This window comes from Poecilia reticulata, linkage group LG10 (genome assembly GCF_000633615.1).
Source record: "Poecilia reticulata strain Guanapo linkage group LG10, Guppy_female_1.0+MT, whole genome shotgun sequence".
Lineage (NCBI taxonomy): Eukaryota > Metazoa > Chordata > Actinopteri > Cyprinodontiformes > Poeciliidae > Poecilia > Poecilia reticulata.
The window spans coordinates 18874327-18902116 of NC_024340.1; the positions used below are offsets into that span (position 1 = coordinate 18874327).

The 27790-nt window shown below is 39.1% G+C and overlaps 1 protein-coding gene across 9 annotated transcripts in view; it reads right to left on the bottom strand.

Moving 5' to 3' along the window:
* atp8a1 (ATPase phospholipid transporting 8A1) overlaps positions 1 to 27790 on the bottom strand; it is a 101055-nt gene that overhangs the window by 22744 nt on the left and 50521 nt on the right. For all 9 annotated transcript variants that reach the window (XR_534658.2, XM_008420550.2, XM_008420549.2 and 6 more), the window contains 11 exons: positions 26293 to 26375; positions 25286 to 25335; positions 25114 to 25183; positions 24638 to 24722; positions 23206 to 23345; positions 20539 to 20677; positions 16817 to 16881; positions 12035 to 12207; positions 10252 to 10435; positions 8144 to 8254; positions 1464 to 1538 (listed from right to left, as the gene is read on the bottom strand). Coding sequence is in view for 8 of the 9 variants with exons in the window: in XM_008420550.2 (XP_008418772.1) it covers positions 1464 to 1538; positions 8144 to 8254; positions 10252 to 10435; positions 12035 to 12207; positions 16817 to 16881; positions 20539 to 20677; positions 23206 to 23345; positions 24638 to 24722; positions 25114 to 25183; positions 25286 to 25335; positions 26293 to 26375 (1175 nt within the window). In the remaining variant the exon portion in view is untranslated. The remainder of the gene's footprint in view (positions 1 to 1463; positions 1539 to 8143; positions 8255 to 10251; positions 10436 to 12034; positions 12208 to 16816; positions 16882 to 20538; positions 20678 to 23205; positions 23346 to 24637; positions 24723 to 25113; positions 25184 to 25285; positions 25336 to 26292; positions 26376 to 27790) is intronic.

Consider the following 27790-nt stretch of genomic DNA (forward strand, 5'->3'; position numbering starts at 1 on the left):
TCAAGAAAAAAGCAACACACACAAAAATATCATGTTTCAGCTACACCAACATGGAACATTTACCAAAGTGATGAAACATCTGATATAAAATGTTAAGAGGACAAAAACAACAAATTAATAATTTGATGTTTGATGTACCGTGATTGCTCTCACACATGTGGCACGAAACTGCCTCGGCTCCTAATGTCAACATTTTATTTTAAAAAAATATCCTCAATGCTGGTTTTTTTTTTTAATAACTTTTTGCAGTTCAGGTCACTGCACAAAGTTCTGATTGGTGCATTTCTGCTGTAAATCTCATGTCTGTTTTTAACTAATCACAGATGCCTATTCTGATCATTCCCAATACCTCCATATGCTTTAATTTGCTGGAAATTTGTTTCAGTCTGTTCTCCAATTGCGCTACACTTAAGTCTGATTATTGAGGACCACTGACCTTGAACCCTTTGGGGGTTTGTTTTGATTGGTCACACTTTCAGTCCGTTCATATGCAAAACCCATCTCCCAATAAACATCTGCCAGGTTCTGGACCAAGAGGCAGGTATTTAAGTCTGGCTTAAGTGTAATTTCTTAGAGATGTTGTAATGCTGCATGTAGCAGCTGCTGGGAGAGAAGCGCTGGCATTGTGTGTAGCCGAGAGGGCTTAGTGGCCAGTTGGTGTGCGATCCCTGCAGACCCATCTGGAGCGGGATTTGGCTGGACTGGCAGGACACAGGACATGCTCCATTGGGTTCTCTTTCTTATTCACAGCCAAGCCCTAAAGGACTTCTCTATTGAAGGGTGGATTCAGACCGCTGCCTCCAACAGACTCCCACACAGCCAAAAGAATTCCCCAAGTCTTTAAGAATGAAAAAACTTAACTATAACCCCACTCATTCAAACACCGCTGGTAATATGGAATGGTGGTTTATTATATAACTGATTAAAGAGGCAGCACTGTTGAGCTGTCCTCATCAACTGACAGGCCCTGCTGCAAATTGTTTCCATATTTGAGGAATATTTCTCATTTTGAACAGAGCTAAGTTGAAGTTTTATTGTAAAATTAACAAGCACACTTTTTTCCCCACCCCCTCTGCTTAATTTATGACAAATATGAAATATGAGCTCATTAGGAGTGGTCATGTTATTGTGCCCTGTGGGATTCCCAAAATCAGCTCACTTGCCGCTCCACTCTTCCTATTCTTTTTATCATTCAAACGTGGCCACTCTAGATAACTACCCTCTATTGCGCGAGCAAAGCTGTTATTCTTTCACATTCAGTGCATAGCTTGGGGCACAGAGGGAGTATAGGCTTGACATCTGGTCATAAATAACAAAGAAATTTTTCAGGATGTAAATGCCACACTCTGGCAAAAAAAGAATCACTTCTAGGGTACCAGAGCTAAACTGTTTGGTGTCAAAAGAGGGGATCGGGTGGAGGTGCAAAGTGGTCTCTTCAGAGAATAAATATTCCCAACACTCACCACATTATACAAGCCGATACACCAGCGTTCAAAGAGAATCTGTCCAGAGAAGCCATTGACGAACGCAAACCAGATCTGTGTAAAAAAAAAAAATATATATATATATATATTTAATATATGTAAAAAAAAAAAATCACATTAAAAGGCAGAAAAGTTAAATAACAATAGATGAAATTTATGTTCTGTTGTCCAAAAACATTCACAAAACTCTCTACTGGTGCTGTCCTCTAAAGCTAGAAAACTAATAATTTATGAACAAGATTATAAATGAATGTTTTCCATTAATAACAGAATAAACCCCAATTTATACCTTGCCTACCTATGTGATGTACTGTAATTTGTAACTGTGATGTACACCTTAAAAGGTGGTGTTGAGCATACAGGAGTTAATAAAAATGAGCTAGATCACAAGCAAAAAAAAAAAAAAAACACAAAACAAATCTACAAGAAAATACAGTATAGATAGATTCACTGTTGTGAGCTAAACATTGCATAAATAACGCTGTGTGCCAAACTTCTTCTTGTAATGACTTTCGCTTTAGGAATTAAATCTTGCAAAATCTGAATAAATAAGTAAGTCAAGGTGGGGTAGTTTGAACTGCTGACCTGGGATCAGCATATCATTGGTTGGACGTGCCAAATTTCTTAATTAAGTAAAATGGGGCCAATGAGAGAGAGGAAAAAAAAAAAACCTTCATCCCTTCAATGGAAACGGTTCACTGTATTCACCGCAGGTTTACCTCTAAACCCGCTGCTCTACCTGACAACATGTGGGTGACAGATGAGGTTTGCTGCGCTGCTTAAGCCACTTAGGTAATCTGAATGAAGTAGACAAATATAATGCAAACCATCTGTTGTGCGGAAATAAAACTCATGATAACCTCTAAAAAAGTTTAAAAAATAAGGTGTAGAAAACTAGGACAAAAATTATGCATTCTGAATATAAATCTATCGGTTCAAAGCCGATGTATCAGAAACACCATGAAGTGAAACTGACAACCCATGGAAGCTATGATCAGAAACTGCACCTCAGTGTTGAAGTTTGACAATTGGTGATCCAGGACAGGCTTTAGCTGCTGCCAAAACTGTCAAGAGAACATAAGGGAAGCTGTGTTTTGGCCATGGCCTACCAGGAATTTCCTCGCTTCATTTAACGTCATTATGAAGGCATGAACTGCTACAAATTCTCACATCGGGACAAAGCTTGTTTGACGGCCCCGCCCGCCGCTGCTGCCAGTATCTACACGACCAATACCAGTCTGCCTGCTGGTTTTTCCCATTACATCGGGTTAGCATATGCATGACAACAAATAGTGGGGGGCCAGCCGATAAATCCCAACTTTCCCTGTGTGCCAGGATCCTGCACCTCACCTTTCAGCTTCAGTCACACCCACCAATGACCGATCCTCTGTCAGGTCCACTCTATCATGATGATTTTTTTTCTTTTTTTCATGAGCAGCCTGTTAAATCATGTGGGATGTTCAGATGAAAATGGAACCAGATGGCTATGAATGCAAAGACAATAGAACCACAACCTCAGATGTTTTGGATCTCGGCTTGTTTAGAATTGCATTCAGACGCCGTTGCTAGGAGTTATGCAAGGTATGGATGAAGCTCAAGTCATGAGGCAGGTTCAACTATTAGGATGGCTCAAGGGTTGGTACGGAGCGGCTTGTGGGTAGGTCAAACTGCTGAATTAATTACAGATCTGCTCAATAAGAGCCTCTGGGCCGATACATTGTTGTGCTAAGTTAAAAAAGCCTCCTATTCACATGGTGGGGTTGCTGCTTCTGTGCGAGTGTTTTGGCCTCGTCCTCCATGTTCCAATGGCTTCGCTCTCTTTCTCACTCTCCCATCTCTTGAGGGACAGATGCATTGATTTGCTCATTAGGGGAAGTACCAGGCAGGATTTTACTTCCCTTTTTTCTTCCCCTCATTGAGTGCCACTCAGTGAAGGGGTGTGGCTGGCCTCTCTCCCTCACTGCACATCATGAAAACATTGTTGGAGCAAAAGCGGGAGCTGGAGGGGGAACAAAAAAAGGGGGTAGACGAGAGACTAAAGAGACTTGCATATTCATCAGCAAATGAAAAATCACTGATTCCAAGGTTGCTCCACAGTGCTGTAGAGTTGTATAAGGGCCTCGGTCAGGAAGAGGCTGGGTGGGAGTGACATTTGTCCCCAATAGTGCGAGTCTGGATACTCTTAAGTTTGGCTCTGCGGGATTGCTAATTGAATTCATTCACAAAGCAAGCAAAGTATAAAGCGGATGACAAAAAGGGAGCTGATAAATATGCTGAAAATATGTGAAGCTCCAAACAGAGGTTGTATTACAATGCCAAGCTCGGCCTTTAAGTATTAAATTCAGTCCAAATGGTCAGTAAGATTTTACTCTTTTACTCTGAACATTCCTGAATCACAGTGAGCTTGATCGAATGAGAGTTTTATAATTGCCTCATATGCATCACTCGTCCATCAGGTCCCCATGTAGCGCCCAACGTTATGTCAATCAAACACCAGAAGCTACAAAGATTGCGCATTTCAATAGAGTTGCTATGGATTCTCTCACAAAGGCTTCCCAGCATTAAAGTGAGTAAATTCAAGTCTTTTCATTGCTGGTCTTTATCCAATTGTAACTTGTTCCAAAGTCAAACTTGGGAATTAAACTCAAGGTTTCTTTAAACCATTTTGTTTAAGAAAAGCAAGGCCTTGCACAAAGATGGTCAGATTCACTGAACTTTTTTTTTCTTTTTTGCCATCCTACAACGATAGACTTTAATGTGATCTCTCAGGATTTTATGCGTAAGAGCAACCAAGTAATGCATAATTATGAAGTGGAACGAAAATGTGTTTTTAAAGATTATTTCACAAACAAAAATCCAATAACTGAGGATTGCATTTTTGTTCTGCCCATTTTACTTTGACACACCTATAACAGTGTAACCAATTGTCCCAGTAAATAGAATTTACTTGTGTTTATTTTAATCTCATTACAGATGAGCAGTGAGGTTTATTAGAGAACATTGGTGGAGAAATGGCATCGAGGAGGCTAAGGAACATACCAGACAGGACAGGGAGAATGTGGTACAGATGTTTAAAAAAAGCAATAAAATATAAAACTATTCACCCAAGACTTTAACTAAGAATTCATGGCAAGACTCAAAACCATCCCATCCATCCAGTCTGAAGAAGCTTAAGCTATTAAGCAAAAAAGAATGGGGAAATATTTCAGTGTCCAGATCAGCAAAGCTACGAGACCTAACCACAAAGACTTGTAAGTGTTTTGAATGGTGCTTCTACGTAGGCTCAGTTGAGGAAATAAAAATGCCCTTTTTAGAAAAAAAAAAAATACAAAGTTGATTTGTAAAAAAAATCATTGAGGTTTGGACTTCCATGCAACAGAATCATTGAAGCCAAAAGAAACTTTGAGATAGTTGTACTGCTCGACCATGCAGTTAAGAGACAGTCTTATGCACTTATAATAAACCCCATAATGACTGACAGAATCATTAACTGCTCCAAGGGTTTGCACCCATGTTCAAGTCTCTCACAATAAAGCAACAGAAGGGCTTTTCTAAAGAATCAAAGAGTTTGGGGATAGAGAGGCAGATGAAAGAGATCTAACCATTGAGTCTCTAGTATTCATATTGTACAAATCAGTGTATAGGACAATGATGTGGAGAACAGAATGTCAAAATTTCTATTAGCAGCCAATTCTCTTCTTGCAAACCAGCCTTACAGTTGAACAGAATAAAGATGAGTGCTCAAACGTAAACCCACTAGTGCAACAAACGTAGCTTTAAATCATACCCTGGAGCTGAAGGTGGGCTTTTTTGTTCAAACACTGGAAATACTGAACCAGTGAAAGACTGGAGAAATGTCTCATTATCTGCTTCAGACCCCTAAACACATGCTGAGTCAGGGGAAGAAGCTAATATGTCTAGAGGGTCACAAAAAGTGAGCTCAGACTCTAGATGGTAGATTAAAATTTTGGTAAAATCACTGACATGCAACCTGGTGAATTTCAAACAGCAAATACAAAAAAGAACAAAGATATTGTGTCTTGATTATATATCATTCACTTCTGGAAAGTGTCCTTTATTTAGTCCCTTACAATAGAATGTGAAATACTTGGTGATAAAAAGCAACAGGTGAAAGTAATTCAATTTTCGGGAAAGAATGAAATGTCAAATGTAAGGGTTCGTATAATCAAGTTAGTCTAAAATTTAATTTTCCCTTGGATTTGTGTGTGTAACTTCAACTTAACCTGATCCTGAAAAGGGCAGTGTGGTCGAGCAGATGTAATGGAAACAAAAATGCACTTGTAGACTCTTTCTTCAAGTCGCACACTGGAATGTCTTAGGTAGCCGACTGATTTTTCATGGCAAATAAACTTGAAAGCCACCCGAGGTCAGAAAATGTCAACGAAAGAAAAACAGTGCTCATATTTTAAACAGTGTTTAATGTCTGCTTTTCATCCACAACGACAGCAGAAAATGTTGCAACATACTTTCATTTTATTCTGTGTTTGTTAATCTTACCTATGTTTTAATGTTTTCCACTGACTATATTTCAAATGAAGAAGCATTTTCTGGATCCGAACTGGAAGTTAAATACATTTTCTCATACATGGCATCTTACTTTTCAGGTGCCATCCAGCCGGTTTAAAGGGAACAGACATGCAGCTGGATAGATTGTTATTGTGTGCGTCACACTGAAACACAGATTAGAGAAAGCCAAGGCAAGAGATGTCTGATGAGCACAGGCAGAATAACAACTGTTTCCACTGTTTTCCAAAAACAATGTGTTTTATAGGAATGTGCCCAACATGCCACGATGTGGATACAAGAGGAAATGCAACCTGAGGTTGATAGAAAAAGAGCCCAGATGACCAGTCCAACCATTCAAGCTGAACCCCAACGTCAATGTGCGTAATTTTCTTGTTGTACGTTTGTGCAAGTGCGAAGCATCATGAACTCCATTGGACAAGACCTAGGGGCTTCCAGTATTGACGACTGCCCTCCATAAAAGGGCCAAACTGGAATCTTACAAAATGAATGCTGACAGGTGCCAAAGTTTCTGGGAGAAAATCCCTTGGACTAATTTATTTTTGGCCAGCTACATCAACGCTGCAGTATGTTTATAGAAACTGAAATTAAGCTTTCAAAGAGCCTCAAATGTGGAAACATGGAGGTGGCTCAGGTTTTGTTTTGGGGCAGATTTTCTGCATCTGGTAAAAGTAAGTAATTTTTTTATATAGGAAATAAAAAATAAGGCATGTCATAACTGTCAGATTTTAAGTTGTGTCAAGGATAGTTATGTTTATATCTATTTATTTTGGAAGGTTATCAAAACATTTGTAATGAGTGTAGTGCTCCAATAAGAACTGTAAAAGGTAGAATTAACATTGGTAACCATTTGGCTAAACCTGTAAGTAACAAGCAATAAATCAATTAATTGCATGATAAATTAAAACGAGACAGATGATTTCCATTTGGACAACAGTGATGAAGAGATGTTCTCATTTAATATTGCTGGAAAACTGCCATTTGGAGAAACGCTGCAAGCATTTGACACACAGTACAAAGTAGTTAGTTTGAACTACCTGCCACTTTTGCCTATTTTCTCCGCCTAAGGTGAATGACTATTACTTTTTTTTAAATTACATTTTGTTTATCAAATTCTCATAACCCATTTTAATTATTGCTGTGTTGGCTATTTTGTTTGCTTATTTAAAATATTAAAATGTTTTCAAATTCAGAGTTACACATTCTTCAGAAAATGCTTTTTGCTCTTTGAGAGGATGTACTTGCATTAATATGGCATTTCTATTGTCATATTAGTTGAAAATAGTCTCAGGATAACATTGTTTATTGTAATAATTACTGGGACAATTTATTGTCCTGCAAAATTCATTAATGTAACTGGCCTACATTGGGTATTAATGAGCAATTTAAGTGTAAAAATAGAAGAATTCAATATACCTCTAACTGTTATGTAGGTTAAAGGACCATAAAGGAGCAACCTGCAAAATAGTAGACCCCTTTAAGACTGAAAATCCAAGGTTAAACCTATAGTTATGCAAATAAAACATTCAATATTGTTTTGTTGCATCTATCTGAGTGAGACTGTGTGATGAAACTCTCAGTAGCATCCAGGTTGGAATCTCTGAAAAGACACAATAAATAAAAAAACGGATAAGAACATCTGAACACTGGTGGCGATACGGACTGCTACTGCTGATAGCAGCTACTTAGCCAGTCTGGTCACTCTTAGTGATAGCTCTGAAGCAGCTATCTGCACTGAGTCTGGTTTCTGTCAAATGCAATCAAACTTATCACACACAGAATAACAGAGGCAGGGGCTAACATGAAAATCTATCTAAAGCCCGTCTACTGACAACATGGTGGTCAGCCTGTCGTAGCTCCTGATGAAGTGAGCAGGTTCACAAACTGTTCGCTGATTGTAGTAACTCAGGTCCACCTTGAACAGCAAATGTAACTACTGTAAGTGCCAACAGTGGTGTCTTGAAAGAGTTTATGCATTCTGTTAGCTCAGGATATTCATTTATCACTGAAAATAACCAGGGAACATTTTCTTTTATGTTATTTGGTCAATACGTTTTTACAGCCGTCGGATTCTTTGCGTCATTTTTAGTATGGAGAGACTTTGTTCGACTTACCTCAATAATGTAGAGTACAATGTTCTTGTAGAAGCAGTACAGGATGCATTTGGCTACACGGTTGTAATTCCAGGCTCCGTGGACGAGCAGCAGATTCTTCAAGTATTTGAACTGTGTGGGAGGGAGTAAATGGAGGGCAACGACATGATGAATGAAGAGCGGAAGCCTGAGTGCAGCACAGCTCTAATCGTTCTTCATAATTAGAGATCATAGCTGGAACACTGAAGCAGCTAAATGTACTTTAAGATTAAAGCAAGTGTTTAGTCTTTTTTTTCCCAGCAGAAATCTGAAGGACCAGTATAAGATTTTGGCCAAATCCCTCACTAACACATTCCAGAAAAGACCAGTCACAGACTGCAGGGCCAAGCTTTAAATTGCAGCAATTAGCGAGGTTCGTATAGGGGTATTGGTCTCCAAAAGCTGTGCATTATACTTCAGTGGCTTTGTGGTTATGCTATTATTTAGAGCTTATGTTAAATTTTCAAATTATGGACTTATCTGCACAATAAAACAAATAAAGAAAGGCAAAAATGAATAAAAACTCAGTGAAAGCTGGCCTGCAGGGAAATTAAGATTATTCGATAGAGAGTAGGCCTTAATCCAGGTATAAAGTAGCACTGATTTACAGAGACACTGCATCAATAGCAGAAACTGTAGGGAAAGTCTTAAATGGAAGTTGCTGTGCACTTTCCATTTAAGAATTTTATGTATTACCAGACCTAAAACTTTTGTTTTTTTTATATTTAAGACAATTTACAATTTAACAGAAGAAAGAGCAGAACAACATAAAAATATAATATTCTTCTTCATTAGCACCTCAAAAGCGCTGTTAAATTTATTGTTTCATGCTTAAATGATTACTATAAGAATCCATATGTGCAACGTTAAAAATCAAAGCAATTACATCATGTTATGTATTTGTTTAATTTTTTTTTTCATACAGAAAACTTGTGGTGCTTTTACTCAACGTTCCCAAACATATTATTTCTCTGGGGGGTCTGCTGACTTCTTTTTCAGCATCATCAAAGAACTATCTGTAAAATAGTAGTGGTCTCCAGCTAGCGTGACCAAAAAAACAAGTTGAATACACCCGTAGACGGACAGCAGAGGTGCCATGATGACCCAAATATTTTTAATCCTGAAACCGACTCGGCAAGCAAACTTGACTTCTATAGGAGCGAGAAACTGAATCTCCAGCAGAAAGGAGCTCATCCAATTCTCTTCATGATCGTTTAATTCATGTAGAGGGATGAAAATAACAAGCTGTGTGATTTTCTAAGAATGATTCTGGTTTGAACTCAGCAAATTACAGTTAATGTGCATATAGCAGTAAAATACCAGTTGAGGTCTGAAGGTGCAATTTAATTTAAAGCAGGGGGAAAAACCTAAATGGATTATTAGACCACTGGGTTTTGAAGGACACACTCTCCACATGACATGTGGATCAAAGGCCTCTTGAAATGTAATTGCATGCTGAAGTACAGAGGATGTACTGTTGGCTTCTCATCCTCGAAGGCCTCTTAGCGTCAACAGAAACACGATGCGCCGTACATCGAGGCGGTGAATCAGGAGCTCCCCGGCTTTTGTTGCTTACACATATCGCATATCGAAGGAGTGTTCCAGACGAGCTGGTTACCAGGACGCAAGCAGGTATTTACACAACATTTTGCCAGAATCCGTTTTCGTGGAGCTTTGTTGGGAATTTGATGTCACCGGGCGCCTGTTTTACAGGTGTTTCTACTTCAATGTTAAGCCCCAGCTCATTCAGCTAGATCACCTATTGTTATTCAGAACAATGTGCAATCCTATCACTTACACAAAACACGCGAGAAGGCAGTGGCAGAAACGACAGAAATGTATCACTATACCCTGCTGATAAACTAAGAAAACAAAGTAGATGTTTATTGTTTATTTTAGTTCAGGTGTATTCCTATAGGTGATGTTTGCCATTTTGGCACAAACACATTTTAAAGAGTCAGCATTATTTTTCATGGCACACTATTCAGGTCTTAAACACGTCTTTATCCTTCAGTTTAACCACTTTTTATGTGAAGAAAACTTGAAAATACTTCCTCTTTCCTCATGAAAGAGCATGCTATTGCGCTCACCTGGGCAATAGAGTAGTCAGAAGAGTTTGCCGCCTGCAAACCCTCGTTGCCAGAGATTCCCACTCCGACATGAGCTGACTGGATCATTCCTACGTCGTTAGCTCCGTCCCCGATGGCCAATGTGATCACCTTCACTTGTTTCTTCACCATTTCAACCACCTCCGACTTCTGAAGAGGAGACACTCTGAAAGAAACCAGTGACGCTTGTATTACGCAATGCATGATTTTAGCAAGTTCAAAAGAAGTCATGTTTTTATTGTATAACATATTTTTTTTTATTTTGTAGTGGACTTTGAGCAGTGCAAAAAAAAAAAGCCATATATGTTTGGGTAAAGGATTAAATGGGAGTAAAATTAGGAGAAACGTATTTGTAGCTTTTCATAGCTTTGGCGGAGGAACTGGAATTAGCTAAAATTTGTATTAGTTGGGTGCAGCATTGCAAATTCTGCAATATTTTCAGCTTATATCCAGACGGCTTGATACATTTGCATCAGCAAAAAAACTTAAAAACCAAACTCGGGCACTAAATCTCTTCTGCAGACACAGAAAAGGACAAAGGGCACACGGATAGCGGCAAAGCACAATTTCTGCAAAGGGAAATGCGCAACTTCAAAGAATTCACATTATAACAAGAAATCGAATAGCACATGCCTTTCCAACAGTTAAAGTCAGTGGAGAACGTTATTTATTGACTTGGTGCTCAGACAGTTATTACCTGTTGCATGTTTAGTGTGAAGAACGCAAGGGCATCGGGGAGCAAACCTGCAAGCGTATTTTTCCATTTGAGCTTCACCGTGCCAGGCGAGCCGGCTGCTGACACTTCATGCATCCAGGGAGAGAAAGATCTGTCCACAGCTCCATATGAAGTAATATACTCCACCCATTAGAGATTTTTATGTTATTTGACTGGAGTCCAAGTAGAAGGAGTCAGAGTATATTTACTGTTGCTGTGTTGACACCTGACCTCTAGTAAAAATCTATCCAGTACAAGAGTGTGCAGTTTCCTTCAACCCATTAAAAGCATAATCAGCACAGCCAACTTTGATTTAGACATATTTCACACATAGTTTGTATTTAATATCAACTTAGATTATTCACTAGATGTCATTTCAGATTTGTTTTCAGTTAATTAATAACTAGGTCATAAAAGCAAAGTAAATTAAAACAAAGACATAGACTGCTCACATCTGAAACATTTTACATTTGCAAGCCTAAAAAACATGGAAGATCCCTCTTTGTGAACAAATGGCAGGGCAAATAAATGTCATATCTGTCTTTAAAGGGTTTTAAGCTGCGAAAGCTTATTTTCTGAGGTTTATGGAGAATTTTTCCTTCCCTGGTGTATCTTTGTGTGTACCCAAGGCAAACACAGTTGGAGGGGGAAGAAAAATAAAAATTTGAGATCATGTACACAGTGCAAAGGTAATAAGGTACTCTGAGAACATGCTGCTGATTTCTGGCCTGGTAGCCCGTCACAGGCGCTTAAGCACATAAGTACTTCCTACAGTGGCAAAGAACTGGAGTATCTTTTCATTGCCAATTTTATTTATTAGTGTTATACGGTTTTGATAAGAATAGAGAAGTAGAATTATTAGTACTCCAAGTTTAATTTGTCTTTATGTGTGCAGGTTCTGCTGTCATCAATTTGGGAATTGTGATTTCATTTAGAGAAATATTTCCGGATCCTATGTCTGACTCGGATCAAAACTGATGGCTTGTTGGAATGTTTCAAATGTTCACTTGTATTCCAGGCTTATTTTTTTCCCTCAGGAGTAAATTTTACCTGCAACAAATGACTGCTTTACAGGACAAGGCCAGATCCAGGAAGTATTGACGCACTCCGAACGTTAGGGCGTATTTAAGAGTCTTCCCGTCAATAATGAGAGCAAAGTCATTTTCCTTGTAGATGGCTTCTCCCAGAAGTCCACAGTGGTGGCTAAGTGTTTCCCTTGTTGCCTGAAAGATACAAAATATGAAAATCACAAATACTAATTATATGCAGCTAGATTTGTTTAGAAGCCATAATATACCCTCTATTCTTTTGCTTTGATAATTTTTAGAAAATGAACATGTAGAAGAACAATGAACTAAAAGCACCTTTTGTATAAATTTGAATAAAAGTTTCACACTGCAGCTCAAATAGACTCCCCACAGGCCTTCCTATAGATGATCTCTGTGTAGTCATGTATATAACAGTGCTATACACTTAGAATTAAAAACTCATATTTACTCTCGACTTGGCCCTACTGCAACCTATATGTAGCAATTATAATAAGTCATATTTCCTTAATTTATCCCAGGAATTTTCTTTAAAAACTGGACTGAATTCTTTAATCAACTCTCTCTTTGTGAGGTGTGTAAATTTAAGGCATGTTTGTTTGAATATGTGGACTTCTTTTGTATTGTAGTAGGTAAAAAAAAAAAAAAAAAACTGTCCCTGAATCACAGTTTTGAATAAATAAAACTCTCCACAAGCTTCGTCTGAAACATTTGTTCAGAGAAAGCTTGAACAAATGTAGGATGTAAAGCGTTATGAACATAATGTCTGCCACCCTACAGTCATTCCCAACTGCGCCCTAAATTTCAAAGTTTCTTCTTTTCATTTTTAGAATAAAAAGTTTTGTTAAATTATGATAAAACTTCACATGTGGAGGTTATTTTGACACGTACCACCTACCAAAGCATGTCAGATACTGCAGCACACCTTCAGGTATTGGTGGAGTTCATTTAATGGCAAATCAGGGATGCTTTAGTCGCAACTCTCCATCAGGCAGGTGGTCATGCTGCTAGGTCTGATCAGCTTACATCTTACCTCCAGTTTCTAACACCAAACTGCTGAGGAACATCTGCTTTTCATCCTGGATGTTTATTATCATCTTTCATATTTAATACACTTAGACTCAGGCTATGAGGCGATACCGTTGATAAATTGAAGACGGATTCTGATATCTTTACAGTAGATCCAACGATGACTGATAAAGAGATGATGGGGGAAAAAATAAACGATTCTGACAAGAGGATCAGCTGTCTTGGACTACAGGCATGTCTGAAAGGACGGAGCGGTGAGATCACTGATTTTATCTTCTGTCCTCTCCACAGATGGTGAAGAGAGTTTCTTAGTATCAGACAGGTAGGAAGCTACTTTATTTAACTTAAAACATAAATAATATCTTTGGATTCGTGTGTCGTACTGAAAATTGTTCATTTATAAACGAGCTTCAACTCAGACCATAAAATAAAAGAGAAAGTGTTGAATATGTGGTGCCTAGCAGATGCACAAACAGCTGAACTCGTATAAAGAAATAATGGAGACCATTTTCAGAACTGAAGGAGGAAGGTGCCTGGCCTGGTGTGGAGGTCAGATATGTCAAAGCCTTCAGATTGCACCATGGGGACCGCGCAATTTTTGCCTGGCATAACAGAACTCTGAAACCTCAGCTTAAGGGAAATATTTGGAGAGGGAGGCTTTACGTTTCACAAAGTGAGCAATGCAGACCGAGAAACACGCACGGAGAGAGATGATGGATTAACAGGAGGGAAGCTGAGCAAGAGGATACAAGCCGAGAGCAGCTGGGAGGACTTTACCACCCTGATGGGATCTATAAAACAGCTTGAGATGGCGAACAGCGGGCAAGCGCATGTGTATCCATGAATGTGTGTTGAGGTCAGTGTACCAACAGGCTGGAATATCTAAATTTAAGTACAACAGTTAGATCCGAGTTGCCCTGGGTCGTTTTAGATTACATCTCGGTGCATTAGCAATGCATGAAATGCTCTCTGTACAAACCACTGGAACGAGAAAGAATCCACTTTGTTTGGGACATCAGCAATCCATCACAAAGTCTGATAAGCAAAGTTTACAATTTCCTCAAGTACTTTGCTCATTTCCCCCCTTATTTCCACTGAGAAATTTTAGCGCTAATGCTACGCGTCTCCGGCTAAAGCCTCTTTGTTATGGCTATAATCACCGGTTGAGCCTATGTGACGAGCTAGTGTTTGGTTTTGGAACGGGTATGTGGTGGCCATTCAGAAATCCACGGGAGCTTCCCATAAAGACTGAGCTCCATTGTTAATATAGTTCTTGACTGATGCAGCCAAAAGGCCGTGATCGTCACGATGTGGAATCTGGACATTTGTATGGATCAAATGTCATCATCTGTTCAGACTCAGAGGCCTACAACAAGGGGACACTCAAATTTCATTTAAAAAAAAAAGCACAGAGATGGGTTTACACATGTATTTGTAAAGGTGAGGCTAGGCCTATACAAAACATGCTCATTAAATTTTTTGATAAAAATAAATAGATTTAGATTTCAGTCTGCTTAGTTCTGCATATTTGGATATATTTTCAGAATGACCTGCTTTCGAGCCTCTATTTGAATCAACATGAGCTGCTGGCCACGCCCCCGACTCAACATTTACACTCGCACTTGAAAATGGCTGCAAACAGATGCACAATTATACAACTGCGAAGTTTTGAAAAGTAGAATTGTAGCCTCCTACACAACCAAGAAGAATGTAGCAAAATGTTTCTGGATGGTAAGTCAATAATGAAACACTTGCGTTTTCTAGCAGCGACTGTCCAGCGCATGTAGCAGGAAAACCAGCTAACTAAACATCCTGGAGCTCTGCTTGGGATGCTTGGTGTTGAGCTGGGCTCGGCAGGGGTTCCTAGGTTCTGTTCATCAAATATGACTTATCGGAAGGTTTTTGAAATGACTTGCTTTCTACATACCAAAAAACATTTACTTATTACCAAGAAAAGCCTGGATGGGTTTTTTAAGTGCCTTAACTTTTTTTTTTTTTTTTTTTTAAAGAAGTTGAGACATAAACGAAAGCATGAAAATGTACAAAAAGTAAATTTAGCATAATAGGCCCCCTCTAAATTAGAAACTAATGCTAGTTCAGGCATACTTGGGACTGAAAACTGGAAAAAGAGATCCATGTTTGAATAAGTGCTCTCATACCTGCTGACCCTGCAGCCCGGCTCTCTGTCTTGGTGGACAGCTTTCTGTTTCTGAGTTTTAACAAACTGCCTTATGTAAGCATCTGCTCAACCACAGCAGAATGGGAGCTGACATTTCAAAGCACTGGCCTGTGGGCTGTGTGAATGCACCAACCTAACATTCTACCTCGGCTCCATTTATCACGTTCAACAAACGTCTGACAGAGTGAAGGCCGTCCGTCATCACCGAGAACCACCCCCCTCCAGCCGCTTCATTCACGGCTTTTCGTCTTTTCGTCTTTCTGTCTGACAAAGCCGAAGCCGGTGGAGTCTTGGCTTCAATCGACATATGTAGCTTTTCCCCTTGCTGAAACTGCAGGGACTTGCCCTTTTCAAACGCAGGAACAACAGACGTGACTCTCCCGCAAGGGGGTTAACAGACTTCCCTGTTGGGTGTCGTCATGTTAAATGCGGATTTCAGGATGTGGGCTGGGTTTTTATGGAAGGCACCCTGTGGCCTCATCCTTTAATACAGGCAAATTCTTCCAGCAAAGAAAGATTTTCCCGAAAGACTAAGTGAGGATAGTTAAGAGTTACTTCCAAAGCATGGGATGAATTGTTATTAACATAAAATGTGTGTAGCCCTATTTAGATTTTCCAATTAGTCATGTTTCTACATGACTAAAAAGAGCTACAATTTGACATGTAATAAAACGTCTGCAGAGGTTTCCTTAAAAAGTAGGATCTTAAGTTCCTTTAACATCTTGCAATAATAGATCTTCAGAGCAGATGTAGAAACCACAGAAACATGTTTACACTACAGATGCGCAGAGGAATTGGCTGGTGTCCCCAAAATTAGTAAAGTTTTAGTTCAATCAACTTTAACAACACTCTTTAGTTTACCTTACATTTACAGTAAGGTAAATGTTATAAGGATGACAGCAATACAAAAAGACATGTAGAGAAATCTGTTTTCTCTAACATGTTTAAACGTGTATGCAGTTCATTCAGGCTGTAGGAGAGCAAGATAGAGCAAGATTAGCAGGTAACAGGAAAGCTGAACACAGTACAGTAACATTTTTTTATTTTTTTAAGCTTTTAACTTCTGTCATGCTGGGTTTGGAAAGGTTGACAGAGTCTTCAAAATCTTAGCGTTAAAGTTATACTAGCTGGGCTGACTGTGCAAATTGCCAAATTTAGATGTTAGTCAGTTTGAATTTCTGGTCTCCAAGTCAATGAATGTCTAATTCTCTGCAGAACTTGATGGCAAACTGAGGTTATAATTTAACCACTTAATGTACGTGTTTGAGCAGAAATAGATCTTAAAGGTACAGAACAAAAGCTCTCGAGGAAAGGAATGTTTTTCTTTTAAAATAATAGTAGAATGCCGTTTTACAGTGCATTATTAAATATGCACCGTACAGTAGTTGTTAAAAGAGAGATCATTTAACCAAATTTTACAAAAACCTGAATGGAAATGTAGTTTAAAAAAGCAGATATACATAGATATACAAATTAAAAGGAAAGTAAATATTTTACATTTATTTTTGCATGTTTTTACATCATTAGTTTTATACAGATAATTTTGAATTACGATCACAGAGATCCAAAAATACTTACATTCAGACTGTCTTCATTAATCACCAGCATGCCCATGTTCTTTGTAAGAAGTTTGCAGGAATGTCCTGTAGGATCACAGAAAGAAAAAAGAAAAAAAAACATGTACTGAAGTTTATTGATATATTACAAAAGACCAAGAGGTCAGCAAAATCATTGCATAGGTCATGTATTACATGAAAGGCATTAAACTACAAAAAGGAGAAAATTAAATGGGCAGTAAAAATCTAAATGTTACAGCTAGCTGAGAACTGCAGTCTTAGGACATGACTAATGAGTTTGGTTTACAAGAGTTTGTCAGTTTCCTGTTTTAACAGGCAGTTACAACTCTGGGTTACCCAACATGGCTCTCTGGGGAACGATCTCTACAGTGTTTGGCCGGGACACACACTCAGGGTCACCAGCAAGTGGTGGATGGAGCCTCTCATTGGGGGGGAAACAGAAATATTTCATGAACCAAGACTAAAGCCTTCACTTTAACGCTGGGGCTGCATGAGAAAGCTGCCATCTGTGGGCATAACCACATACATATTTGAGGGCTTCAACACTTTGCTTCTGTCTGGAAAGAGATTTCAGTCATTTTTTTTTTTAAAGAAATTACCACATAACCTATCTTGTGAACACATGGGTGGCATTTTCTGAGAGTGAAAATGAAATGAGCATATGAACAAACAACAATGCGCGCACACAGAGGAAATGAACATGTTTCAGAGTTAAGCTCAAACAGGCTCGGGTCTGGGGTCTAGCAGATTGTTTTCTTAAGTGCAAAGGTGCAAACGTCCAAAAATTTGCCAGTGTGGAAAATGTCTCCCCATCTCAACACCGTCTCTGTTCCCTTCCCCCACTCGTCAATTCTTGACACAACCCTTCCGCCTAATGTGTTTACCTTTTAACTCATTTCACTCTTTTTTTTTTTTTGTCATAGTTAAATTCTTGAGCCTCTTTCAATTCCAGGAGGAACTAAAGACGGTTCCGGCAGGCCTCGAGGAATGCATAACGACACTCATGCCACAGCAATCTCAGCTGCACAAAGGAAGTAAGATTTATTTCTCAACAGAACCTCAACAAAATAACATCCTTTGAACTTCTTCACATTTTATTAGGTAACAACCTCAAACCTCAGTGGACTTTACTGGTGTTTTATGTGACAGACCTACATAAAATACCAGTAAAGTGGAAAGAATATGAAAACCTGGACATCTCCCCAAACCAACCAGGCTTTCTAGTCAATCAAACGAGAGTTTGATTAAAGCCGACTAAGCAGGGTTGATATGAATGCACCCAGAAAGGCATTTCATTTTCCGTCTCTCTGCCAACATGATTGATCAAACCAAGGGTTAAACCTGCAATGTATTTACAGAGAAAGCAGTAGAAGGCTGCATTTCTAGAGAAAGAAACATTGCTCTTTTATAAACCTAGGCCATATTTACAGAGAAGCTCTCTTATGTTACGTCCAGATACACGAACTCTGCAGGAGTTATTTGTAATAAATCAGCTGCTTGGGTGGTGTACGCTTCATCCAACTGTTAACACACATCTTGAGCTGCATCACCAGTTTAATTTGGAATATTGTACGGAGCGCCGTTTCGCTGGCAATGGGAATAATGTTTCAGTGAGGAAAACAGTAAAAAATAACATAAATACTGAGCAGAGTTTTTACAGAGCAGCTCGGCCAAAAGGTTGGGCTGTGAAAATACTTCCAGTGAGCATTAGCCTCAGCTGAGCCCCTCACATCTGGGCACAGTGGGCACAAAAGGCTGATTCAGTCAGGCCTCAGTGGTAGGTGCAGCCGCAAAAACGAACCCACTTTTAAAACCTATTTTTCTAAACTTTATGCTACCGAGTTGGCTGTATTCAAGGTTGATCCACTTTTGGTAGTCATCCACTTCCGTGATCCCAGGGCAAACAAGGACGTGAACTACAAACTGAAACGGCCAGGCAGCGTTGGTCTGTTTACCTTCCAGATAACATCTGCAACAGTAAAATCTCTGAGGAAGTGAGATGTAGAAGAGGGGCCTGCTTGAGTACATATGCATGGCATTTATTTCACGTCAACGTAGGGAGCTCATACATCATCCTGCAACAGATGCTTTCATTAAATGTGTGTGACACAGCAACATTGAGCTTATCCGGAGTTCATCATGCAGGGTGAGGAATGACTGCAGGGCCGACTGGAGTATCTGTACCAGGGAGGCGCACAAACGCAGCGAAAAGCGTCCTGATGCAGGAACATCAAGAGGAAAAAAAGCACCTGTAATGCTAACAAGCTTTGCAGAGTCTTGCACAATTTATGAGTTTTTCACATTTACTCATGGTACAACCACAAAAGGTCAATGTGTTTTATTCAAATTTTAAGTATTGAACCTGAACAAAGTAATGCAAAATGACAAAGTGGAAAAAAAGACAAATGGGTAAATTTTTTTTAAAGAAATTTGCTTTTTCTTTCCCAATTTAGCCCTCTTAATATAATACTGCTGAATAATCAGCAGAAGCACAATGGCCTTAGAGGTTTTAAATGTAGCACTAGTGTAAAAACAAAGTAATTATTTAAAGAAAACCTCCTTGCACTTTGGCATAATCCATGACAGGACACAAAAAGACATGTGGAAGAGGCCGGTATGGTCAAATAAAACCAAGATTGAGGTTTTTGCCTCCATACCAAACACTCATTGTTTGTAAAACTAACAGCACATAACCCTGAATACAATGTCTCTTCCTTGCACCATGGTAATGGCAGCATAATGCTGTGAGCATTGACAAAAATAAACTGGTCAGACATGATGGGAAGATGGTTGGAGAAATGCTGCTTAATTCCTAAGTATAATGCAAAAGCTACAATGCAAAGACTGACCATTTTTATGTATTAGAATGGCATAGTCAAAGTCCAGGAATAAATCTATTAAGTTTATATCAAGGCTTGAAAATTGGTTTTCACAGATACTCTTCATCCAACCTGACGGAACTTTATTAAAAAATAGGCCAACATTTCAGTCTCTAGATGTGTTAAGCTGCTCTAATACACAAAAAGACTTAAAAGCTGTAATTAAATGTGAACACGTATTTATGCCACACATTTCAGATTTGTTCTTTCACAAATATTCACTACATTGTGTTGGTCCGCTTGTTAAAGCCCCAATAAAACACATTAAAACAAGTTAAGAAACATTCAAAAGGAATGGATTCTTTTGCAGGGCACTGTAGAGGCTTTTACTGTACATGTGTTAACAATTCAAGCAGCAGTTAGTCATTATGCAGCTGGTAGCAGAGCTTAGTTTGTATGAAGCTTAAGTAGTGGCTTCCCTCTGCGTACAAGTAGTTGTTTTCAGTGAAAGGGAGAATTAAAACAAACTCTGCTGCAAAGCATGTTTACAAACTACACCACTGATGATTTTAGAGGTAGACGGCACGCCACACTACATGACAGGACACAGAGAGCAGCATTCACATGAAACACAAAGCCCTACCAAGTACGTTTGGTCTTGTTTCTAGTGCAAATATCTTAGTACATTTGAAATAAGGCAAACAAGTAGAAGTGACTTTTCAGCATGATCGGAGCTTGTTTTCAGTAAATAATTCTTTAATATTGATGAAAAAGTATTAGTTCCACAGGCAAATTATTTAACTTTTATCAAGACATTTTTCTTATGTTCTAAGTGAAATTATTTCAAGTGTACCAAGATACTTGGGTTAGAAACTAGACTGATAAGTTCGCCGTTGTTGCTCACCGATGTTGATGGCCGTTTCCTGTTTGTCCCCCGTCAGGATCCAGATCTTAATGTCAGCCTTCATTAACGTCTCGATCGTTTCAGGGACTTTATCTTGGAGCTTGTCTTCTATGGCTGTGGCCCCCAGGAGCTGCAGGTTCTACCACAGAGAAGGTCAGAATATATGTGAGTAAGTGCTAACCTGGGTCAAAAAGAAATCTACCAACTGCTTTTGTTTACCGCCCAGAAAAACCACCATGGGATTCTTAGGAGGTTTTGGATCAGATTTTAAGCGCCTCTACCTAAGTGCACATTTCTTCACATGTTTTCAGCCCACGCACACACAAGCAGGCCCATAAACACTTTTGGTCAGTTTCTCAGGAAACTGGGGCTCTTTAGGGTTGCTTATGGACTTGTAAGGGCTCATCACAAGACCAAGGACTTGACAAGAGCCAGTGGCAGCGGGGAGACAGAAGCCAGCACGCGAGGAAAGACCAGAGAAGCTCTTTAAATTGAGACCTGAGCCCTATGCCAGTTTGCATGGAGCTCTGGCCTGCTTGTTTGCTGGGAACAGGAAGCCTGCGGAAGAACCTTATACTTATGTGCCCTGTCATAATTAACTTTTTATATCTGAAATATTTACTTTTTTACCTCAGCTTGTGGAAAAGAGGAATTAAGGCACATACTTTATAAATCGGATAAAAGCAGTCTGCTGTTTTGGTAAAAAAGTCGCATTTGTAGTGAAGCACTGAGGCAATAAGATGATGCCTTCATCTGCTTCTGTTCTGTATAAAAAAAGAACTGCAGATTGTAAATGAACAAACTGATCTCCTACCTGTTGGATCAGTCTACTGATAGTCTTCCTACAAAGTAGCTCCACTTAACTGGCATTTTATTTAGCATAACTGTAAGAAAATGGTCAAAAATAATGGCTTTAAGCTTTCTGACATAAATCAATCTGCAAGGCCTAAAGCAGACTTCAGTGTCAGGTGCAGTTTAGCCGAGTCCAGGTGTCGCTGTTAGTGGATTGTGCAGCAAAGACCACTGAAGAGTTTGGGGGCGATTCAGAAGACGTGAGCTGCAGATGAAGTCAGAGTGAGACCAAGTAAAAGTCACCACCACAAAGACTTACAGAAAATGCAATTTCATTAGCCGTCAGCCATAAACATGATAATTAAGAGAAATGAACACTTTAAAAAAAAATCACTGTGTGAATTAAATCTATATGTGCTCAGCTTTTTTTCAGTGAAGTAATTTTTTTTAATTTTTACTGAAATAAAATAACTTTTTAATAACATTCTAATTGACCGTTTTAAAGCACATCTCTGTAAAAGTCTATACAGTAACTGTGGAACTCTTGCGATCTATAAAATTTGACTGTGGCTCCATTCTGCCCCCTTGTGGAGCTTATTTGTTTAAAGTTGAGGTGTGGGTGGCCCAGAGCAGCAGTGAACCCCAAATCGTGGGCAGCCGCAGTGCCACACTCGGCTCATTAGGCAGCGCACATTACATTTTCCTTTTTGAAAGCTTTTATGTTTGGCTCGTGATTGATTGCCTCCATTTGTTTCGGGCGGCCCCAAGCAGCCATGAAGACGAGCCAAAAGGCTGATTTACAACTGCGGCTTCCTGTGTTTGAGAAGTTCTTTCACACACACCAGCCGCATAGAAAACCAACACTACCTGCTGCAGAAACGCTTAGATTCAAACCAAAAGGACACATTTCAGAACATCTGAATCTCTGTAGGTAAAGCTACACCTGCCTTCCTAGTTACACTTATAATCATCTCCCTATTTAGGTAGAAATGAGTGACATGCATTATGATAAAATGTATCTTTTACTGGAGAAGCATATTCTTACACAAACAAAAATGTAAAAACTTAACTTTTATCCTGAGCTAGTACATTCTTTGGATTTTTTTTTTTCTTTTCATCAAGTAATATTTTTATAAACTAATCCCAGTGCTGCAATTATTGGTATCTTCAACAGTTTCTATTAAATAAATGTAGCAACGCATTTTTTGCAATTGATGCTTTACCCCTTAAATGAAGACTTCCAAAGAGCCAAAATAATTGACAGTTTCTCTTTGTCCATCCTGTAAAAATGTGACACGGAGAGTAATTTCATTAAGCTGGTTTATTGAAAACACAAAAGACAAGAGTATCGGAGATAATCTCTGCATCACCTCTTCTATTTCTACATTCAGGGAAATAAAAACCGGATCTGAGACAAACAAGACTGGTGAAGGTCCCAGGTTTATCTCACCACCCCAATCAGTGAGAAGGGTGACAAAACATCAACTTTAACTGGATCCGTGAGCTCTGGTCAGATGAGCCAAATTACAGCTCTCTGACAATCATCTGTGGTGTGTTTGGTGTGAAACAAAGTATGAACACGTTTACAATCTCCTCATATTCACTGTATTGATTGATTGATGACGCTGTGGGCCTGCTTCCCTATTCCTTAACATGTTTAAATAAAACTCTGGTGGCCAAAAATGAGACGTCATCGGTTCATCCAACATGGCGAAATGTTGACAGATGACTGACCACTGTCCTCTCAACAAATATGGAGGCCTATAGCTGTAGCATAGTTGAGTATGTGATAAACTCAAATTAAATTTAATTGAATGGGTATTATCAACAGAAAATCATGACTTAAAAACAATCAGGGCGTTTCTCATCACAAACCTTCTCTATGAGCTCGTAGCTCTCCTCCAGCTTCAGGGCTCTGTTCTGGATGGCGGTGCAGGCTCGGAGGTGCAGCTCCTGCCAGTGCTGATAGGACGACTCGCTGATGTCTGCCACCGCAAAGCACAGAGTGCGCAGGCCTGGAGGAGTGAACGCAGAATCACAACTTCAAGCGTCAAACATCATAACTTCTTAACTGGAGATCCAGTCAGAAGCACTGTCCAGACAAACAATTACTCAATAAAAAAATATATTTATCCACATTACTGAAGTGTACCATTTGTGGATTTGTGTGTATATCAGTGTTTTCCATGTTTCTATATCGGACCAATGGAGATCTTCTAATTTTTTCCAGATGCCTTGTGTTTTTATTTAGTTTTATTTTCATTTTCTCATGACTTCACAAAAGATGGCAGTGTTTGAAGTGATGCCTTACAAAACAACTCAGTCTGCCATTCCACTCACAGGTTGTTAATTAACCTGAGAATCCTTCATTCTGGCATTTACTAAAAATAAACCATTTAGGTAGACATAAAAGACTTGGAGCAGCAAAATGTTAGACCCATTTAAATTCAAACCATGAGGGAAAAGTAAATACATTGTGTCTGTTTATAAAGTGTATGAAAATAGTTTCAACTGAATCTCTCCCATACAGTGCCAAGAATTGTGTTGAGCTGTAGAAAAATCACCTCTTTTTTGTTTTAATCTTATTATTTTTTTATATAACTGAGATGCCCCTTTTAACAACTCCTTACAGGCCTCAGACAAACAGGTACATTTCTGTAGAACGGAGATAGCAAAGAAAACACCACTTTCTGTTTGAACAATATGGAAACTTGCTGAAAAGTGAAAACACGTAAAGACATTTACTGGTGTCTAAATGCTGTCGAGTCTCTTGAATCTCCATGTTCACTAATGTTCTCTAACAGACCTTTGGGACCTTCATAAGAAGAGACGGATGTATACAGAGATTAGACTGTACACACATGCTCTCCATTTACTAATTAGATTAATTCAAACCCAAATAGATGTAACTGACATTTGCTTTTAGCCATTTCAAGCTCTTTCTAAATGACAGATCAGGGATATTCGCAGTCCAGCCAGAATGCTATATTTAGCCTATGTCAAATATTCCCAATGACATAATTCTGCTGCTGTTTCACAAGGGGGCAGTATGAACATAGAACATGAGGGACTCCCTCTGCTGCAGTTTCCAACCAGTTTACAGTTTTATGTTGTTACTCCTCCTAATACTCATCTAAATCAATTATCCAAAGAAAGATTAGTGGGAGTGAAACCACTTGCGGAGAAAAAAAAAAAACCTTCAGTGGGCTGATAGAATAAAACATCTGATCGTGGCCAGGAAGACATAAGTGTCGTCTTCTGTGCATTACAGGCTAGCTGAGACAGGGGGCAGTATTTCTCCACTCACCCTCAGTGGCAAACTGCTCCAGGTGCTTTAAGGTGATCTCTTTGTACCTTGAGCTGTCGGCCAGGCGGTCGTAGATCACAGTGTCCTGAAGGGACATAAAAACTCATTGGTTAGAGAGGGTAGAGACAGTAACCGGCTGAAATCGTTTGTACTGTTAAATGGAATCCGTTTCCATTTCTTATCATATGCATGGATTTTTGTGATCTTCTTGATCATGTGCTCCAGTTATCAAAACTAAATTCAAATATTTCATTCTCAGTGTAATGCACCAAAAGATTTAGAAGGTTCCGCCGACTTGTCCCACTGCAGATAAAACCCAACATTTCTGTCTGTCACACTGCACATGTGTAACATGAGGCAGCCTTTATCCTGCTGCTCAAAGAAAGACTTCCTAATGTGAGGGAGAGGCAGAGCGGGGAGAGTGGCGATGGTGGTGCTGGGCTGTCATGTGTTGCCATGGAGAGAGACAGACTCACAGCTCCTTTGCAGTAGAGGCGAATCTTGCCAGATGGGGTGCGCATAATGACAGACATCCTCTTCCTTGTGCTACACAACAAAAAGCCCAAACAGGATGGTGAAAGTGAAGAAAACGGGGGAAAGAAGAATCTCAGTGTGAAATAACAGTAGCATTTAAAAGAATGAAAATACCTCGTAAACTCCAGCACATGAAGCAGTTCATACTTTTCTTCTTTTCCAGGCTAAAAAAATAAAATAAAATGAAAAAAAGAAAAAGATTTAGGCGAAATGCGAGTTTAGCAAACCAATCCAGTGGAGACTCCTCCATCTTTGTTTTCTGCCTGAGCTTTCGTTAAATGGCACAAGCCAACCCTTTCTCTTCATTTAAATCAGCCGTAACTGCAGTTTGAAACTGTTCATCAGTTGCCTTCTGATGGCAGAAGAACAAGGTAAAATTCAATTAACCTCTTTAATTGGGAAGACTGCGAGGTGAAATATCCTGAGACCTTTAGAAGCTCTAATGACGATGAGGAAATTGAACAAACATATACGCCCCAAGAGGATTAAAGAAAAGGAAACCGTTCTGGCTTTTGAGTCTCAGGGCCTGTTAGTGCAATTATCATGTTTGCCACTTAAGCCAACAGCTCCAAATCCACAGTATTAATAACAGTAAAACAAACTGGACGGTTTTACACTTGCTAGATATTCTTGAAACATTTCAAGACTGATAGAAACATTCCTTTCCTCCCCCCCAATGTTTTTTTTGGCATTTGGGCAACTCTTAAGAGACAAACATGAAAAGCACAGATATGGTCTAGTCATCCATGAAATAATTTTTGTAAAGCACAAGACTAGCATTGAACATATCCTTAATCTTTATGATATTTTAAATAGCAAAAGTTATTGTTTTTTTCAGTTGGGTGTTTATCAGCAGGGTGAGTGTTTATAGGGGCTTATTAAGGGTCTCATTACACCACCACTGGCCGAACTACTTAGAAACCATTTCTTTCCACAAAAACATGCTCCATATGTGTCACATTTCCTATTTAGCATTTAACATAAACTGTGTTGATTAGCTCCCAAGTCCCACAGTGTGGTGTTCATGTTTACTGTCACAACAGTGAATCATGAAAACGGTGTTACATACATCTATCAACACAACAGCCTGGTTCACTTTCCTCAGCTCAGTCTCGACTTACCACTTCCACAATCACGCTGTCAGGGGTTCGTCCAGAAAACACAAAGCCGAGGTTTTGAGCGGCTCTCACCAGAGCGCCTTCATCTTAAAAGAAAATAAAGAAGAGAAAAACGTACCATGAACAGACCTGTTGACATATCGTTGCCCTTAGATAACTTGGAATTTGAGCTTGACATTCTAAAGAACTAACAGCTTGCACATAAATCTTCTCCCCTCGGAAAAAAAACAACAATAAAGACAGAAACTTAATATAGGGAATAGGTAATTAATGCTTAAGAAACTGCAGCGTAATACAATCCAGTATAGAAGCGTTTGTACCAACGCTGCACAACATATAAACGTATTGATAACACAGTTGCAAAGACACTTAGAATGCATTCATTGCTGGTTATTATATTCCAAGGGTAATGAATTAAGACAAAACAATGTTATATTTTCTCAGTTGGATGTCTTGCTGCAATTACTGCTGACATCTGACATAGATAATGGCTCCCAGGGGGCTTAAAGGTCACAGAGAGAGTTTGAAGCATCACATTAATAAATCAGAAAGACAGGAAAATGTGGATCTATCCCAGCTGAAGTCATCGTTGCCATATTCACCAAAAAACAGAGTAGAAGGGGAGAATAGAAACAGCACACAAAATATCAAAAAGTGCTAAAAATACATAATATATAAAAAGATTTATAATAGTATATTGAACAAATATTGCTACTACTTGATGTTCATGTTTTGTCACACAAATCCATAAACATCAATGTATTTTAATGGATTATATGTGGCAGAACAATACAAAGTGGTGCAAAATTGGGGACTAATGGGAGGGAAATGGAAGCTTTTTACAAATTAAACTCCATTTTTGTGTATTGATATTCAGCCCCCCTCGATCAATACTCCAGTTTAGCTGGAGATCCTTGTGTTGATAGATTTGTAGTTGTGCTATACTTGTGTGTTGGTCCAAAATGTAAAAAAAACATTTGAAGGGATTTGAATTTTTTGTTGCCGAGTTTCAACTGTACTTAACATATCTCAGTTTGCAGGTTTAAGCATGCAGAGGTCTTTACGAGCCACTCATTTCATTTACATCCAACTGCAGAGACAAAATACTGTTACACTGACAAAGTAATGCAGATCCAGCCTTGTTTTGCTTGTCTATTTTATTGTAAATACTTTAAGGTTTTCCTCTTTCTCTAGTGTTCGTCATGGTGGCAGTTCTGTGGAGTTAAAAGAAGCGCTGAAGGGCTTGTTTTCCTGACTGACAGCTGTCTCTATTCATTACACTGAACTGTGAATGTGTGAGACTGAGGGATCATGCTAAGGCTAAAGAAATCAAAAGTGACATACACCATGCTTTTTGTAAACAGGAGACTGCATTTTATAGCATGATCTTGTGCTCTTAGGATTATATAAATGCACTACTACGTTCATATGGGATACTGGGGCCAGAAGGCTGCAACAGAGCGTTCCCGTTGCCCAGGCTCACAGGTCGCTACACGGAGAA